At 38.5% G+C, this 20,461-nt stretch overlaps 1 protein-coding gene across 5 annotated transcripts in view; it reads right to left on the reverse strand.

Moving 5' to 3' along the window:
* CPQ (carboxypeptidase Q) overlaps nt 1-20,461 on the reverse strand; it is a 165,930-nt gene that overhangs the window by 133,310 nt on the left and 12,159 nt on the right. For all 5 annotated transcript variants that reach the window (XM_026099835.2, XM_064507695.1, XM_064507696.1 and 2 more), the window contains one exon: nt 12,129-12,584. In XM_026099835.2, the coding sequence (XP_025955620.2) occupies nt 12,129-12,555 (427 nt within the window). In that variant the 5' untranslated portion in view covers nt 12,556-12,584. The remainder of the gene's footprint in view (nt 1-12,128; nt 12,585-20,461) is intronic.

Below are 20,461 nucleotides of genomic sequence, written 5' to 3' on the forward strand. Positions count from 1 at the left end.
TGAAATGAATACACACAGTTCCATAAACCATGCTCTCAGGCTGGTGTTAGAACATAACCTGAAGGGCAAGGAGAATACATGGGGGAACACCGTTCTCTATACATTTTTTAAATGCTTGACTGCAATCATTTACAGCACAGAAACATTTGGAAAAGCTGCCTATGGGATTAATAAAAAAAGACAGTAATATTTTCATGTAATTGTTTTGATATGTTGCTAAACAACTTAAACTAACATCAGACAAGTGGAAGCACGTATTTTTAGACTGAAACATATACAAAATGATTTAATCCATAAATGACGTAAAACTAAGGTTTTACAGTTTCAAAAAAAATTTACAGTATGTTTATAAGTCAAAAGACCTTTGTATTCAATTCAGAAGACTACAGTTTTATTGGATCTCCTTCTGGGGGCTTTCCCAGAGATCCATCCTTTTCCAATTATGATACAGGGAAAACACAGGCAGATACTTTTGGAAAAATATTCGCTCGTGGTAAGTTAGATCCCACCCAGCTGTCTGTTTTTAATAGTTGGAATAGTTTTAAATCACTATGTTGTCTCTCTTGAAAAAACAAAGGAATTTTATAGATAACTAGTTTTTCCTAAAGCCAGAGAAAGTTTCTAACTTTTTAGAATATTAGTTTGGGAGCTATATTTCATAGCTTTTAAGAAGTAATTCATAAAAATGGCCACCATGCTTAAAATCTAATTTTGCTGACTGGTTACAAAAATAAGTGGAAACCGTTAAACAACATGGACTAAGACTTTTCTTCTAAATATAGAAGTAGTAATGGATGCCTGAAATTTTAGTGTTGCACATTTCACCTAAAGGCCACAATATACGTCAGTGAACACTTAAACTAATAACAAATGCCTAGGAAAAAATTGTGGAAGAAGTCAAACTAGCATGTTTTTAAAAAGAAAATTATTCTCCTTGAAAGTCCTCAGATGTTTTGTTATAAAACATTAAAAGAATTACTTAGAGAAGATTTTAAAGTCTTGTATTTAAGACTGTAATACATGAGAAGAACTGATAGAAGACCATCTCTCCCAGCATCAGTGTATCTAGGCTCATGGCTTCTTTAAGATCAAACTACAGTATACTTCAAAACTTAAAGAAACTGTTTCATACAAAAAAAGTCTGTTTTCTTAAGAGGGCATCACTTAAGAAGGCAAGAGGCTCTATAGTACTGCTACAAGAAAAACACACGAGTTTTAGTTACAGTACTAACCTGGTGTGAGAGGTGTACAATTTTTAACTGAATAACTATTCAGATTCTTAGCTGTGTAAAAAGAGCCACAGAAGACCAAACCAGAAGATCACCTTCAAATTTTACTTAAGTTACTGTTGGCAGGTAGGTGAGTGTGTTAACAGACTCCAGCTGCTTCTAATGAACTGCTGGTTCAACTGTTCACCTAAGGAACATCCCAGTGACAGGATTATTCTGGGTATGGAACTGTGCCACCGGAAATAAAGCCAGGCATCTGCAAAATTTCATTTTCCACAAGAAAAGTCAAGGTCTCAGTAGGTTGATACTGCAATCCATATTTCATATTAACTTTTGAGACTAGCTCACTCCAATGCTCCACTTGGATTCTGTAGCAAGCACTGGACTGGCATACATTGTATTAGTGATTGCAAGGACTGTAACTCTTCTTGGCACTGCTTTACTGTGTTAATGAACAACCACCAACTCTGGATGCTTTTTAAAGAATGCTACAGCCAGCCAGCCAGCAACCGTCTATAATCCTCAAGAAAAAACACGGAGTACATTTTTTATCATCCCCTTCATCATAGAAGGCAGGCATCAGGAGTTACTTTGTACAGTGAGCTTTATGGGAATTATAACTAAGAGAAAGAATGCAGCGCTGCAGACTCAGTCTCTCTGTTTTTGAGTGTTCCCAAATAAGCTAAATAAAGCAATCAGTTGACAAAACAAAACAAAGGTTCTATCTGCATGTTTAACTTAATGGCAGCATGATATATATAAGGCATCAATTACAGTGCTTTCTATAATATAACAAAACTTGTGTAACTTCTGACTAATTCAGTGTCTCATTTGCACTTTAGTCTCACTTTATACCATTTCAGTCTCATCTATTAAAGTGAAAGAGGAATGCTTATTTTAAATAATTACATGAACACACACACACCACACTCAGACCTCCTGTGCAAAGGCAAGAACAAAACAAAAAGTCCAACAGTTTATCTCAAAGGAGATGGGATTTTTTTTTTTTTAATGGGGAATGGCTCACCTTACGGAGCCTTTTAGTTAATTAACTGAACTCTGCCCCTAACATCTCCTAACAATTTAGTGCTTCATGGTTCTCCTTTTCACATGTGAACATGTTCTATCTGTTTCTTACTCCTATCATTATCTGGTCCAGAATTTGGTTGCGTATTACAGAATGGGATCATTCAAAACACTCATGCAAGGCAGCAGCTGAATTACCTGCTTACTTGGGCAAAATACAAAGATTATAACCCACACAATCCAACAGGTTAATATGGAGCATTTTAGGAATTAGCTATGTAAAGAGCATTAAGTGTAGAAGACAGAATTAAGAACATAAATTAGACTGAGTGTATAAGGCTGAAGAGTATATATTTGTTCTTGTCAAGTGAAACATTGTAATATTGTTGAGTTGGGCCAGTAAGAAAAAGAATTTATTTAATACTATGTGTTTCATCTCATTTTTCGTATTAAGCAGTAAATTGTACCATGTCATTTTTGAGAATTAGGGTAGAGGAAAGGAGTTAATGATGGGAACAAGCAGGCAACTTTCAACTACGAGTAAAATCAGCATTATGAAGCCTTCTATACACAGAAATGCACATTTCTATCTACACACTTGGCTAGGCCACAACTTTGATGGTAACACTGCCAATGGAAATAAATGGCACAGTATGCATTAGCAAAGTCTAAAATCCTTCACAGGCAGGATGAAGGCAAGATTCATTATAGTTACTCTGTAATAGCTACAGAAAGTCCAAAAAAACAAAAACAAAAAGAAACTACCCATGAATCAGCTGTCTGCAGTGTTGCAATACATCAGAAGTCTGATTCTTGGTACAAACAAATTCTATCTGGAGAGCCATCTCCCGGCACCTGCTTACCTGCCAGGAATCATGCCAACAGTAGATTACTTTAAAGGGAATTCCCCAAAAGATAATTTATTCTCCACAGGATTAAAACACACTAAATATTTAAACCACTTTAGTATCTGGAGTTGCACATCTATCTGTGTTAGTAATAGGTTTCAGAGACCACCAAGAAAAACAGGAGAAATTACCTGGGAATTCACGAGGGAAACCTCACACAGAATATTGTTGCTGATTTTGGCCACACCAGGGCAAGACTTGCCTATATTGAGTATCAGGAATTCCTAAGATTTGGGGACCCCCATCTCTGTTGGTTTTTATTTATTATGATCCTATGATGCTGCACACACTCAGCTTTTAAATATATACAAATTCAATCCAGTCAGTTACAACCAAAAGCTATATGTAAAGAAGAATTTAGCAAAGCCAGAAAAAAAATCATTTGTATACTGTTTAATCGTGTTGGATACTAATTTCCTGATCACTTAATTAAGACCAATCTTACTCTTTTCTTTTCCTTTTTTTTCCTGTGGTCTCATTTTTATTCTTATCTACTTGAACAGGAACAGTCCCTTGGAGACCCAGTTCTAAAAACATTTGCAGCCACCATTAATTTGACAATAAATTTTTGTGTAACAGCAAGTGAACAACTCTACCCTACAAACCTTCCAAAATGTCATTTACTTCACACAGTGTTACCATGAGAATTAGGATTTCTCTTACAAATCACACTATGGAACAGCAACGCTGACGATCCATACCTACTAGAGCTACCATTGGCAGATAGATAATCTGACGGGCAAGGCAATTTTTGCTCAAAACAATAAAAATACCTTATTTATAGGTCTAGACATGACAAAGCTGGAGGCTACATTAGCTAAGTCTCCACTAAATTTTCCTGTGTGTTAGATATTTGAAAATTTTGCACCCTACAGATAAAAGATTGCCCAAAATACCAACACACAAAGTCAATGACACATCTGCTTGCTCTGGTACTGGTGGGGATTCTGAAACTGGGAAACAGCACATCTGAAACGCCCCCTGCTTCTGCAGTCACGACAGCCAGAGGGAAAGAGTTTTACCCTGCCATCCCTTTCATCAGAACAGGGTCAGACACCAGCACCAGGAGATCAAGACACTTCTTCATGGTAGGAAGAAGACGAAGAAAGGGTAGGAGCAGCAACACACCATGAGTGCAATGCGAGAAGCCTCCCTGACGATCGCTGCCCTGCAGAACGCTGACATCAGACTGTTGTCTCCCCATTTCTTGCCTACTGCATGGCTGTCACAGTTTCTCAGATTTCTCCATTTTCATCTCAGCTCTTACACAAAGCTAATTTTACCAGGAACCTGACACAACATGGTATATTGTATTCCCAGCCAACCTTGGGTACGAGCAGTTAGAAGTCACAAGCTTTTCTGAATTTAGTCTGGCTAATCCAGCTGTCCTTCAGACTCAACCATCTCCCCTTCTTCTTCAGCAACTCCCCAAGATGAAAATACCATGCTTCTGCTTCTTTCAGAAATGGCCCATGTGCACTTTCTATTTTTGCATATTTGCACAATATGCAATATTTTCACAGAGTTACAGAGAACCTAGAAATTTTTTGCATGGACCACAGGAAATAATTGCATATAGGTTACAATGTAGCAGCTGGGATGTGCTGTTCTTGGATAAAAATGGCAATCTTGGACCTGGCTTCCTCCACATGCTACAGCACCCTGCATAGCACCTGAGCATGTGCCAAGACCAATGTTTCTAGGTGGGGATGTAAGGAAATGAAATATTCAAAAGCAAGAGGGCAGATAAATATGCTTGGAGATAGGGGAAGAAAGGAAGTTGCTAGGACAAGTCAAAGAATAAGAGGTTCTTCGGTACAGTGGGAAAGGCAAATTTATTCTTGAAAAATAAGAAAGGTTAGAGACCTGCCTTGATATATTATTTAGGCTTAGTATCCTCTAAAGTCAGCCTGGAAAACATTTTTCTCCTCAGTTTGTGTCTTATCTCTTCAAATCTTGAGCTTCGTGCTAAATTCCAATCTCTGCCAAGACTGGGGCTGTTTCTTCTTCCTATGTTTATGCCACCACCACCAAGAGGACTCTGTTCCAGACTGGTGGGTTTGTGCTTTAATAAAAAATAATAATAATAAAAAAAGAACTTCTCTTTCGTGTGCATTTTCAGCAGCACAGAAGGAAAAGCAGGGGAACTTTGCTTTGGTGCATTTTCTGAAGGAAGCAAAAGGAAAGCTATTTTGCAGCAGCATTCAGTGTCCAGGGTGGTTAAGTTTATCCTATAAAATGTCTCAACGATTTTCTCAGATTTCCTGAGAAAATAAAGATTTACAAGGGGTTGTCACTTACCAATGGGCTTATGCCAAATGCTTCCTAATGGAATAACTTCCAACAATGAATTTGCAATGGAAGCACCTGCTTATCTCCCTCTGCATAACTCATCTCTAAAATCATAGGCTATGAACAGGTATGATTAAGAGCTAGCATCTGTCACGTTTTTTAATATATTTTTGAAAACATATTACTTTCCATTTCTCTCTAGGAATTAGTTTAGCTTTGCCCAGAAGTCCCACAGAATTCAACAAGATTTTCAGAAAAACTAACTTAAATTTTGAGTTCCTAATGAAACTCATCAAATCAAGGCTTGTCTCAGGCTGAAGCAAATGAAAGATTCACATCACAGTTTTTCTCCTTTAAAAGCTATTAGCATGTACTGAAAATTTAAAATATTCCTAATTTAACACCTAATTTAAAATATTTCTAATTTAACACCTGGAAACATCTTTTCTTATTCAATACATATAAATATGTATTAAAATTAATTATAATGTAAAGAAAAAAGTAAATATTTTAGGGGAGACTGGGAAACTAAGAGGAAGATTTTTATCAAAAAGAGAGATTTTGTAAAATCTGAATATGCTTTTGGAAAATGTGACCTCACCTACTTTGTGGAACAGCAAAACGAATTACTTCATGAAAGTGAAATTATATAGAAGAGTTATCCAAAAGGAGATGAGGCTGTTCAGCTCTGATGCATAGCACAGAGACTAAATATATTACACAGCTCTTTAAGAAGAACATAGAGAAAAATAAACACCATAAAATGGTTACATTTTTCAAAATATTGCTTACAATTTCCAACAACTACTGGATCTCATTATAGCAATTTGGTTTAAAAAACTTATAGCTTATTGTGCAGCAATAAATACTAGCAGCAAGGGGGCTGGACCAGACCCCAGCACAAAGCTCTGGAAGCCAGAAAAGTAGAGCAAGGGCTTTACTTTAGCACCACAATATCCAATTCTCCCAGGCACAGCCCTGAATGGGATACAGGTTTGCTATACAATGTGTGGGGATAATCAGGCATCCAAAGATGACATTGAGGAAAGCCAGTTTCTGAGTGCACAGGTGCCCAAGGTAGTCAGCAGGAAATATCAAGGGTAACCGTTCTCTTCTTAGAGTATCAACGTGCCAGTCAGTTCAGGTTTTCCTCTGTGAGTGAAGGTGGCAATACCGTCTTAAAACCTGGCTATGAAAGCATTTCCCATGCCTGCAGAACATCATGTTCAAATCCTGCCTCCATCTAGTCTGAGATGTGAACTTAACCTTGGACTTCCCATCAAGGTAACCACCCTAAACTTAGTGACACTGAAAAGGGTCAAGCCCAGAAAATTAAATTTTCAGTTGATGTCAGTCTATAGAGTGCACTTGAATATTCATTAAGCAGCAACTGGAAACCATGCTCTTCCCCTCAAAATCACAGAGATGCTCCTACTTTTTAAATCTTTAAAACCCCACTGGACTAAATTGTGGCCCAGATGCTGGGCTGTTGAACGCCACAGGTCTAAGGTCCTCAATGGATGTGATCTTTAATGTTCCAAGAGAAAGAGTAGCATAATTATCATACTGCAAACAGCACTGCCTAAACAATAATAAAAAATAATCCAGCCTCCCAGCGCGTAGACTCATAATCTCATGATGTGAATCTATAGCTCCCTATGCACAGAAAATAGGGATCCACTAAAGACGTAACAAAGGATGTGCTTTGCACTATTCTCTTACGCTTACAGTTCTCTCCACTCTGTTCCCAGCACTGACGCTCCTAATGAAAGCGCGTATCTAAGTCCTTTCCTTCAAAAGGATCTCATCTTCCCCCGTAGCTCAGTGTCCATCCAAGATGCAGGCAACTCAAGTATAATTATTTTGAAAAGCATTAAAATTAACTTTTTTTGTTGGGTTTTTGTTAATACAGCTGAATTCTATAATCCACTTCACCACTGAGAAACACAAAAGGAGAGTCAATGCTGGGGGAAAAAGCAGCAGCCAGGATTGGGGCCAGACCGCTAACTTCAGCAGCATCCTCGTTTAAAGGACTGTAAGCCTACAGCAACAACATCAACAGCTTCAACAGCTTTGTGACACATATCATCCCCATTTTTTAAATAACAGCTTGGAACCATTTTCATATTATATAGGTGGCAAAACTCCTACCACCTTCTATAAGAGCAAGACTGGACCAAATGTTGTTGATAGTTAAACAAAAAATCCCACACTTCTAACAAACAAACCAGGAAAAAGTCGTCAATACTTGATCTTTTTATTTTTATTATTTCAGTTTCTTTGCAACAAACAGTAAATAGAATCCAGAGAATGCTCCTTTCTAGGGGAAACATTTAGGGTAGGCTGTACTCTGGGGTTTATTTTACTTGTCAGTATTCTTCAGAATGAAATGGCAAGGTCAGACACCCATCAGGAAAAATAACATGCATTTTAAAACACATGCAAAAAATATGAATTCTTTGATACTTTATGGTCAAACATCTGCTAAACTACTACTTTTCCTCAATTATGGGATTCCCAAAGCAGCAATTATATCTATTTTCCTCAGAATTTTGGGGATATAATCAGTACTACCAGAAATCAACACAGTCTCTCTCTCTACATATATAGCTGTATGTCTTGCCAATGCTGAAACACTTGAAATGAGACAAGGACATTGCCCAAATATGGTAAACCTCTAGTTTTTTAACTCCCTAGAGTAAGCACTTTCTAACATTGAATCTCGTTTGTTAACAATGAATCCACTTCTATGAGGCGGTGACCATTCTCAACCTCTGTTGACTTCTGGAAATCCAGGTCACTCTGCATTTCCTTTTTTTTTTTCCCTCCCCCTCAATAACACAGGCATGAAAGTTACTCCCTCCTTGTTACTAGATCAAAGGAAGTGAAAACTTTCTCTTTGACCCAACACCTTCAAATCTTGGAATAAACTGAAAGGGAATACATTTTTTCTCTTGAATAAAAATGCTAACCTTTTCTCCCCTGCCTCCTTTGTTGTTTAAGTCAGTGATGTGGAAAGTTGACATCTTGTCATATTGCCCGGTCCTGAAGAAGAAAATATGGAAATGTGGATTTTATCCACAAGATCACAAGGTAAAAGTCACCACCTCCTACACATAATCAGAACTGTTCCCACCTTAAGCAAGCCAATCAGCTGCATGCCAAAATTATATCTGAGCTAAAGTCGGGAAATCCAAGCAAATCCAAGAAGTGGGCAAATCTCTGGCTGAGACCCATAAGGTTTTCAATCCCCTAGGCATGGGTCAGATAGAAGACCTACAGGAAACGAGACACTTCTTGTAGCTTGCAGTCAATGTTGGCTCCAACTCTTAAGGCAAAAAAAGAAATACTAGTATTTAGGGCTTCCTGTTTCTGCCTCAATGAATCTTGGACTCTTTTCCATACACTCACACAGTGTATGCCGAAACGGAAAGTGAACAGCCTTAGAATGTGTTCTGGCCATCGGGTCCCTCTTAGAAAATACAGGTTTGAATGCCCATGGACAGAAGGGAAAATAAACCTTGAATTTCTAAGACCCAAAGCCAGGCTTCTAACCACTATTATGCTACTGCAATTTTAATGAAGAGCCCTTCAGAAAACTTGTTCTAGAAGCTGACTTCCAGGAAGAGCTTGAAGGCCACAGAAGAGCCTCTGAAGTCCAGCACGTAGCACTATTCACACCCCGAGTGAAGCAGCACTTTAAACAGTCAGTGTTTCCTGCTTTCTTAGCTCATCAGGTCTCAAACCTGGGAGCACAGAATGGGAAGGGAGGAACGCAGAACATACCTTAGAGGATGAGAAAGCAGGAAGTGCTCTACTGTATCTACCAATGAGCCAGGATAGTCACCACATCCCATCTTAACCCTGTCCCCAGATGCTAAAAGACAAGAAGTGCAACCAGTGCTGTCCCCTGTAAGTGCACAGATGGAGATCAGTAGGGTCAAGGAAGAGATCTGTTGGGGCTCTGTAGAGACAAATCCTGGAACATACCCAAAGGGGAACACTGTTATAGAAGAAACCCGTGATTTGCAGTGCGCAATAACCTCGGAGCCAATGAGAGACACTCTTCAGAGACCATCTGTACAGTCCACTCCAGACACGGCTCTGAAGTGCATCTCTGCCCTCGCACAGTGCAGGTGGAGCCTGTGCACTAACGGTGGGATTTATGGAATAGACATCTACAGGTTATTCTTCAGCATTTAAATTGTCTCTGTGACATAGCTCAGCAGGACATCGGGAGATCTTCTCAACATGATTCCATGCAGCAACAGCAGTTCAGTGCCAGCAGAATCAGCATTAAACATCTCATAATAAATTGTATTATTCTGACTGCAGGATGACTCACATCCCCACAGCTTTTTGGCCAAAACAAAATAAATTAGTACTGCTGATATTCCCTCAATGAGGGAAATTGTTTGAATATTTCAAATATGATTTACAGTATCTGCCTACTCCTTTTTCTCAGGAATAGGGCACAGTGAAAATCACTGGTTAGACCACAGGGAACAGATCTGGGAATAAATTCCTCAGGAGTCAGAAGTGATGAGGTGATGGTTTTAAAAAAATCCAAGCATGCATTTTTTATTCCATGTTAGGGATGAATGTGAGTTTCAGCATAGAAATTCTTCTGAGCAGCACACCTTCCAATTCTCTTGCCTGTTAGCCTTGCAAGCTTGGTGACAACCAGGTCCTGTCAGGCATTTCTGTCAGGCAGGCAGGTAGTTCAGCTATTGGAAGAATGAGAGCCCAGAGCTCAGTAGGGACTGGCAACCCTGCATATTCTCCCCCAGCATGAAAATCTGCCGCAGCACGGAGAGAGTGAGATAAGACCAGCAGAAATTTTAACAGCCATGAACAGTAAGTGTGGCCGTCTGATTCACGGACTCCGATGTGCTGGATCAGAATCAACTTTCTTCAAGCAAGCAAGCCCTTTATAAAAGCTCTAGCCTGGATCGGTACTTTCCCGAAGGTCAAGTTCCCATCATCACTCCTCATCCCGTGCGGCTACTACCTTATCTACATACTGCTATTTATTCCTCCCAAGGCTTTCGGCTCCTTAACTCTATCTTGTCCAATCTCTCGCTGTCTGCCCCTACAAGTAAGATAGATTTTAAGTAACAAGGTAAGTAATTTAATCAAAATGATTCCACCAAGTGTGAGGAGCTGCCCACTCTTGTCTGAGAGATCTAATAACCATACAGTTTTCTAATACTAACACATACGCCGCTTGAAAAACATGGCAGATTTCAGGGGAAAGTAAGATGGTGAGGAACAATATGCTGGTTTTTACCATCTTTCAGTATAAAGCAGCATTGGATAATATAATTTTATTTCCCAAGATATTACCAGTCACAGGTACTAGCCTTACCATTCAGTTGTCAACATAATAAGATGTTGGCAGGTGAAAAAGAAGAACCTGATTAGCAACTTTGAGCATGTTTTAAGGTGTAAATTCAGGATCTCTTGTAACAAAAAAGAAGCCGAACCTAGGAGTAAGACAAGGCAAATGCAAATAACTAGACAACTGGGGAAGGGAAGCTGCAAACAGGCTAGTTATTCCTCACAAGATGTGAGTATGTTCAGCAAGCTTAAATTGCACATTCTCTTTGCAGGTTCAGTAACACTTGTTCAAGATCAAAAATACTGTTGTAATTTTAGCTTCCTTTTTAGGAAGCTTGGAACAGGAGTGGAATGGATATAGAGTAAGTTATAGGTTTAACCTATGCTATAAATATTCACCTGCCCAAGCATTAAGCCTTAGACATATCATGAGATAAATAGATGTTCTCAATGGTTTTAATTGTTTTGCATTTTAGACACGTGTTCACCTTAATATCACAGAAACACATCAGACAAAATTTACAGCAGCAATTTGTCAAAACAAATACATTTTTTCCAAATGTATCTTAAATTTCTCATTTTTATTTTGTAGTATTTTGAAGGGCTATGTATTTTTTTCCTAAATAAAACAGCTTTTATATGTTATTTGTTTCACTTCACACAGAAAACTTGCTATCAGACAAATTTACATTTTATTAAAAAAATATGAGTCTCAGGTTACCTTTTATGTCCTAAACTACATTTATTTTCTCATTAAAAATACGGATGTGTTCTAAGTATTCTAGAAATAAGTAACTTGTTATGTATGGAGAGCAGTCACAGAAGTAGGATGCCATCTGGCCTTTAACTAGCAATCCTGACAAAGCCCCCCAGAGTGGAGTGCTGAACTTCACAGGACAGGGCATGGCAAGAAGAGCAATGCTCAGCAACCCACTGGGGATTTCTCTGGCTAAAGAGAGGAAACGGAAGGCCTGGAAAACCCCAAATCACAGGAACAAAATGCCCACCAATCTCAGCAGAGAAACAGAGTCTTTGGCAAGAAGCTTCAGCAGTGCTAAAAAACAAGGCTTGCTGGAAATGGATTTAACAGAGAGTTCAGGCGTCAACAGTGATACTACGTGCCAGCTCAGCGAGACTGAACTTGACCAAATTGCCTCACTTACAACCATGTTACACATAAATGTTCCAGCAAGACAGTATCTTGTCCTGCAGAACTATTACAGCAGGAAGAAAACTTCAGTTTGTCCACCAAGAGAGAATTTTGCTAGTGCTATCATATATTTTTGATGCTGAAAAGCAACTGATAGTTAATTCCAAAAGGAAGTACTGTTACCTTCTGGAGGAGTTGCAACGCTGTTCCCAAGTCCTAAAATAGCAATGCTGTGATTCCTTGGTTCCAGCATCATTGCAAACTCTTCTCCTCTTTCCCAGTGAGGCACTTTGACGGGCTCCAGATGCACGTTTTCCAGCCTGTCTTCCTGCAGGGCACTGAACATATACTTGATGGCTGCATCTAGATTCTTTGAACCACTGAGTCTAGGTCCTATGGTATCAGCAAAAACTGCTAATCTTTCATAGGATCTATTCTGAGCTTCTCCATGAACAGCAAGGTCAATAATAGCTTTAGCAATGTTGGAATAGCCACCAATCTCTTTTTTAATGTCTTCAAATGTTTTTGAGTAATTGCCATCTCTGCTCAAAGACTTCCCAGCACATGGTGGTAAGAAATTCATGAAAAATATTAAGAATAGGTACTTCATTTTTTTCTCTTTTCTTTCCCACAGATGGCCTGTCAGGAGAAAGAAAAAAAAAGACCATATCAAACCATACAGCTATCAGCAATACTCTTTTTTGTTATTTGGATTGGCAGACAGAACAAAATGAAAACAAATCAGTTTATCATGAAAATGCTTTGATCGGAACTGGCAGAAAAGTAAATTCCACTTGGAGGCACAATTATTGAAAGCAAATGAAAAAGATACTTAGACAACTGAACACAACCTTTGTTGTGGTCTTCAGAAATGTCCTTGGAATGCAGCATCTCCTTAAATAATCATATCCTTCACTAAATAAAAACCCAGTGCTGCTTCCATTCAGTGGGAGCTTTGCAACTGCTTCTGCTAGAAGCAGGATTTGCCAGAAGTGTTGAATCAAATGTCTGCACACAAAACATCTGGACAGAAAGGTTTCTTAAACCATTCGTGAATAAAACTGCTTCTAAATCTCTACATTCAAAAACAGAAAAGCACTTTCTATTGTACTACAAAAATCTCAAAACAATTCAGATCCAATGCCCCCTTGAAGAATGTATTAATATCTTCACTGTATAAACCTACAATTACCTGAGAAACAAAACTCCTGATTTTCTGGTGTGTCACTTAAGGACTGATTTCAGCAGTGCTATACAGAGGTGCAGCACCAGAGGTGTGGCTTCTCTTTTGCATACTGAGAGTTATCTGTGTTAAGGCCTTATAGTTTATCTATCTTTTCAAATCTTCAATCCCATAAAAATGACAGTGTGTTAACTGAATGGACAAAGAAATCTCTGGAATCAGTTGCAGTGTTTGCAAAGGCCTTTCATAACACAGGAAGTACGACTATCAGAACCCAGAACACATAAAGGCCTTTATTGTTATATACAAAAGGGAATATAATCATTTCATTTCCTTTGAATTCAAACTGAGCTGCTATTTGAATGATATTACACTCTTTAATATCAAACACCTAAAAATTAGTAAGGCCATTAAATCAGCCCTACATCTGCAGCGAGTAAGAGACTTAAAAAAGAAAATAATAGTGACTACTGACAATTACTAGTAGCCCAAAAAGGGTTTGATACAGCACTTTTGCCACTTTGATGAACTTTTTACAATTCATTATAAGAAATAATGGTATTTTTCATACAGAATAAAATTTGCTGTAAAAAACACACTAAAGACAATGTTGATGGTTACTCTACAAAAGATATTTTTCCTGAAAACGATTGTTCTACAAATCGTAGAGGACTAATTAGTTGGCTAATGTGGATAAAATACTATAAAGCAGACCTGTATGGCAGAAATAGTACTGAATGCTTTCACTGTTAAAGTTATTTTTCTTCCCCATTTGTATTTATTTGGTATTTCTGGAGACTTATACTTTTCATTCTATAATTACTGACCTGAGGAATCATGATAATACACACACCTTGTAGGCTTTGTGCTGGTACATGCACGCAGGCAGCCAGTACAGAGGGGTGTGTGTGTGTTTGGGTGTATGTGAGAGAGTGTATATACATCTATCTCTCTCTCTATATATATATGTGCATGCACACACACACATATATATTTGCATATATTATATTCACATATGGTATTCACATACAATATACCAAAAAGTATTCCTATTTTTTCAGAGCATTGTACTGGAGCTTTAATCGAGAGTATTAATTCTCAACAGCTTTATGGAGCAGGCAGTTTCACAATATCCAGATAACTTTGTAAGTGATAAGACCAGAAGAGACCAGAGTGTGTATCTCATTTGAAGCATGCAGAACACTGTTTGCAAGATATTCCTGAATTTGCTCCCAGTACTAGAAGCTACACAGTAAACTAGCAGCCAAGCCAATTCCTGAGAGAACAGAAGTGATGCTACACCGTTATTGTACCTCCGGCAGTGCATGTCACAGCTGTATTCAAAGCTTCTGCAAGCTTCATTCTCAATGATCTAAGCTAAGAAACTACCCTTCCACATATGTTTGTTATAACAAACCGCAGACAGCTAAATTCATTTCCTCAAGATATTCATTTTGGTCTTTTTCTCAACATTTGTTAAAAAATAAAAAATAAGCCTTTGAAACAATGAAATTACCTTCACATAACAATGAATTCTGACATCTCTTACATTTCTCAATTCTCTTGTCTCAGTTCCTCTCCTGTCCCCCAGTAGTTCATGTATATCTATATTTCCACCCAGAAATCTTTGTCTGTGAAGGCTTCAGGAACTGCTAGTTTGACTTCCTCTTATTCAAAACAAAGATGTTGAGTTCAACAAAAATCTAGAAAATTCAAATGCAATGTTACAGTCCTAGCCTGACAGTAATACACAAATGCACAGTTGCCACATTACTTCTGATTTTTCTCTGTTTTTAATTTACCTTATCCTTCCAAAGAAGCTTCATCTTAACAGTGATGATAAAGATCTAAACAGCCTCTTGGCCACTTAAAGGCTTTAAGGTAATATTCTCCTTTCCCATGTGGAAAGATATCTCCTCCAAACTTCACTCTTAAAAATGGAAAGGGAAAAGGGAAAGATTTCAATTCACAAGGTTTCTCTGGACCACACTAAGTCCCTGGTAAGGAAGAATACATAGAGCACTGTGTCATATTTTTTGTGGTCAGGTAGACAAAAGACAAAGATCTGGCCCTCAGTCATGCTAAAAGCTGAATTATCACCCTCAGTAAACAGTGGAGTTGGTACTAGGAACGTGAATGCTTATCCTTCCTATATGTTACTATAAGAAAGTACTTGTAACTTGCCAGCTTAACTTCTGGAAAGTCAGGAAACTGTGCAGCTTAGGAGGACGGATTAATCAATGGAAACAGCAGAGGCAACCCCACAGCATTTTTGTGAGAGCTGCCTAATCAGCTCCAAACGTGGGGGAAGATCCATGAGGCATGCATTCATAAGATGCCATCTGAAATGCCAGTTGGTACAGTAAGTCCCTGTGCTGCAGAACTAAGACACAGAAAGAGGGAACGGGATTAAAGCCTTTCTAACTCACCAGAAGCAACGAAAAAGTCACATCGAAATTTTTCTGAAACACCAAGCTTAGGTCAAAGGATATCAGCACAAACTACCAGCTTTTCATAGGCTTTTCTAGGCCTTTTTTATAGACAGTAAGTTAAACACCAGCTTTAGCAATATATGAATATTAAGCTCTTCTCCTTAACCACTCAAATGGCTCTTGAATTTAAGATTAAGACAGTAACAAATTCTTCACAAGGAAGTGCTGTCTTCCCCAAAAAATCTTCTGTGATTTCATGTATGAACGAAAAATCTGGTACACAGGTTTCCCCTTTCTCTGTGATACAGACAGGGCAAGTCTTACATGATCAGGAAGAGGCAAAGACTCAGGGTTATCTCAGGTCACTGAAAGAGAACTGTAAAGATCTTGTTACAGACTGAGTTACTATCTGTGGTTATATTACACAGAAAGTATTGGTGTGTTTTGATTAGTAAGCTCCCCATGTTTCTTCCCTTTGGACCAGTTAATTACATGCTCATAGACACCCTCTGCTAGAGCATCAGTAATTTTCTCAGGACACCGTTGTTCTTTCCCTGATTTTTGCCAGAGTTATCATCTACAAACAAGGAAATAAGCTAATCTGATTTCTGTCATAAGACAAATTCTTGCTGAGTGGAGTAAGACAAGGATTTTGTAGAGTTAGTTCCAAGATTTGAAGGTCTGGGCTCTTTGCTTAAGGGTTTGCAAAATCTACCTAACAAAGCTGATGTACTTAGGAGGAGTTATACAGAAAATGCAGGGATGATTTTTTAATTAGCATTTACAATCTCAAATAGCCCCCAGCTACCAACTTACTACATTTTTTTCAATGGAGAAATGAAACCACAGATATCACATTCCCCTTAACCAAGAAATGCTTCCTTTGCTTGTTCCGGGCTCATTCAAAACCAGCAGCAGTCTCACTCCAAAAGCTGCCCAAGAGGAGCTGCAGCTAAGAGTAACACTTCTTCCAGGAATTTCCTACTGAATGATGAGATCAGACAGGTTTCCACAGTTTTTGTGGATGTAGCATACTCCCACCACAGACAGCGTTTCACTAACTACCTGCCACTGCCCTGTAAGAGGAGCATAACTGGATTCGAACCTTGGGCAAGGGCACAAGAATGACAACAGGATTTATTGTGCCTTCCTTGAGCAGCTCAGCATAATCTGGCCAACAGCTAGTAGCATTTAGGAATATTTCCCTGCTAGGCAAAGTAATGTCCTACTCTCTTGGACTGCAATACAGGAATCACTCCACTCCTAATTCAGAGAGAACAGCACATCTGTTATCTCAGTCTCTGCAACATTAAGTTTGTCATCCCAGCGAATCAGCTGGGAAAACACAGTACTGACCCTTGCACATTTCCCCAGTCACACTTAGCAAATGAGTACCATCGTGCCAGTCAAGCTCAAAAATTAACAGGACAGTCATGACTGTTCAATACATTTAATTATTATTTAATGTTTTCAGTAAAAATTCAGAGCACAGACTGTAGCATGAAATAGGAAGAAAAGACTCTCTCAGGAAGTACATTCCTTTCTCCTGGCCTTATTAATGCATCTGATTCCATGACTCTTTAGTACAAAATCTGTAACCACTTTCTAAAGTAGGATCAAGAACCCAGGACTCCCCTTTCCCTGCCAGGGAAGGATGCTCATTAGCAAGCTACAATTAAGCTCCCCATTTTATTTTCTCTCTCTGACCCTGTAAATCTTGCACGCATGGGAAGGTCAAAGAACAGTCCCATTCCAACCTTACCTGCAGCCTCATGTTTAGGGTATTTTCCTAGAAAGTGAAGCTTTCAGGACTATGTAAAACCGACAACTTCCATCTCTCACTTCTCCAAAGGAACTTCTAATCACTGCGGCATTAAGCAAAAAGTGGGAGCCACTACTGCTCTTCTTGCAATTTTGAGCAGAACTGAAAGCCATGCACACATTATACACTGCATGTCTATGCCAGATGAATTCAGTCTCTCCAGAGACTTCAGCTGGGCTCAGGCATCTCCTTTACCACTGCCAACTTAAAGGCTTTTGACTTTTTTAACCAGGTTCCTAGCTTTCCAGAGTACAAGCCTATGTTTAGGAACCATAGGAACTCTGTGGTCCACAGTGAAGATAATGGTAAAAGGCAGTAACATAAAAAAGCTCCGTTTCTTTTAGATTCAGGTGGAGTGGAGAGTAGGCACCCAGACAAATCACTACCTGGGTCCATATACGGAAGGAAGCATGTGGTCTGAATACAGCGCACAAGAGAGAGGGTTTTTTTTCCTGAAAACTCCTGGCAAAAAAAAGCAAAAGGCAGCTGGAAAAGCTGGGAAACTGGGGATATGTTGAAAATGAAAATCTTCAGAATATGAACAGAACATATAAACAAAAGTTGAAAGGATTAAAAAGATTAGGGGAGAAAGGTTATCAGCATAGAGAACAAAAAGAGGAAGTGAAGGCAAGAAGTAAGTCTTCTCCAACTCCAACGAGCAGTGTAAAAGAATGAAATCAACAGCACAACGCTACCCAGGGTGGTGGAGACAGCACTGTGAGAAAATGCACTTAATAAATAAGCAGCTACTTTAAGGCTGCTTCCGCCTACTGTCTGATCCATTTGTTTGTAGTCAACTACTGTCTTTGATGCTAAAGGGGAAGATCATAGGTATCTTGATGTTTTCTGGCGTCCCTGTATAAAACAACTTTTGCACACCTGATCTGGAATGAGGTAACTCCCATTACCACCATTAACATCATTACAATACTTTGAGCAAGAGACAGAGCAAAAAAACCTCAGTTGAGAACACAAATCAGCAATAAAGATAACTGAAAGAGGGGCAGAGGCAAGAGAAATAAGATAAACAAAGCTAGAGCAACTCTTCTGATCCAGTGTGGCAAAGTTTTCCCAAAATCCCAGTCGAAAACAAAGACAAAAGGACACAGACAGTTCACAAGAGTCATGGTTATGGGAAATGAGGAAAGAAAACAATAGATTCAAGATAATAACCGCTTAATTGCTAAAGATCTGCTAAATCTGTTAAGTATCTATCAGTTTCCTAACCATGTGCCATTTGATTTTCCTCCAAGGAATGTAGGAAAACCTGAAATCACACAGTGTTTTTTGATAGTATTAGAATAGACTGAAAAGCCCCAAGGTAACAAACTCACTTGCTGCAGAGTGATGTCTGATACATTTAATAGCATCTGAAAGAAAGTTTGTTGTGACAGCTGTAGAGGAGGATGGCTGGAAGGTCAGGTGGACTTGCAAACTGAGGAGGAGATTTCTGCCTAAAAATAAAGTCATAGGGTTCTTCCACCACTTAGAAAGATAAAAGCAATAAAAAGGCTTCATAATCTTAAAAAGCTAAGCAGGAAAGCAGACATTTCTCAAAGACTGCTCTTCCAGAATTGTCAAGATTTCTTATCTGGGAGGATGTTTCACTCACAAATGAGTTAAAATATTTGGGCTCTGGGAACATATACAGTCAACGTTACGATTTACATTACAGAGTGCCTAACACTAGCTTTTTTGCATCTAAAGCTTTTAAAGGAAGGAAGAATACAACAAAAATATGAATACAAGAATTTGAATACAATATGAAGTCTTACCATACGTGGACCATAGAGGCTAAAACTCCAAAGAAAAGCCATTTTACACTTATCAACTTTGAAAGAACTATCTAGATTTACTACAACTCAAGATCTGTCCTGAAATCCTTGAAAAGATATGCAAGGCATAGGTAGTGATACCAACTTACATGGACATAATAGGAGCGAAATGTTTAAAAGGGCTAAGAATTAGAACAGAAAAAGTCCAAATATGCTCAAAGACATTGCAAATGTGGCTCCCCATTTGGAAAAAGACAAAGTTTATACCCTATTGATACTCTGTACAGTGGAAGTGCTACAGCTTAACACAGAAAGGAAAGAGTAAAAGGAATTGTGCTTAACTCTTCCAACTGCAAGTCTCAGAATATTAATAGGATACCTTGACATAATCTTACTCTGCAGCTGTTGCTAAAACGGATGATAGTAAGCCCGAAGAATCACACCATAACCCATGCTCAGAGGTCCATATCAGCAAAAGCTACAGAAATGATCGGGCTGCAACTTCACTAAGAAGCAGTAACGGCCAAGACAGAAACATTTTAAAAAGGGAGATTACCACAGAACAATGCTTAGACCACATAGCAGCTGAAATTATTCTTAATGAGCATTCAAAATACAAACAGTTCTCAGAAAGGAGTACATTATCGTTTCAGATCAGAGGCAAAAGACAGGAATTCAGTGGGAATTTTAGATAAGAATAACTGAATAGAACAGAAACATTCAATGAAAGAAAGACAGTTAGGAAACAGTAACACAGAAGTACACAATGCTGTTCATATTACAATGGATGCCAAAGTATATAGCTGATGCCAGCTGCTGGCTTTAAAAGACAACTGGTGGGGAAAAGGGATGATTTTGGACAATTAAATCAAAATACAACAGAATAAGGATGCAATTATTTTCTCTGGTATTTTGATGCTCAACTTCAGGTGACATTTCCCTCAAGTTTGTAATTATTTTTTGGGTGTAAAAAATGAGAGGTTGCATTCAGACACAGAAGGAATTGGTTTATGAAAAAACAGATATATTCATGCACTCATTCTAAGACTAAAAAGTAGCTGTCTCTTAATTTAGGGACTTCTTAATTGTAAACGGCCTTGGGATAGACATATATCTTGTGTCTTTCCATGAAATTCACATTTAGATATAAACTCTTTAAAACTGCATATAATTCTTTCAGCCTTTCCTACAGGAGAAAAACAACCTTGTTCTACTGGGACATTATAAGCACAGAAAACATCTCTCACAAGCTATTTTACATTTTCTTGTCTGAGAAGATGAATTAGGCTATGGAAAAGAATTAA

The sequence above is a fragment of the Dromaius novaehollandiae genome, chromosome 2 (assembly GCF_036370855.1).
Source record: "Dromaius novaehollandiae isolate bDroNov1 chromosome 2, bDroNov1.hap1, whole genome shotgun sequence".
In the NCBI taxonomy this organism is placed as follows: domain Eukaryota; kingdom Metazoa; phylum Chordata; class Aves; order Casuariiformes; family Dromaiidae; genus Dromaius; species Dromaius novaehollandiae.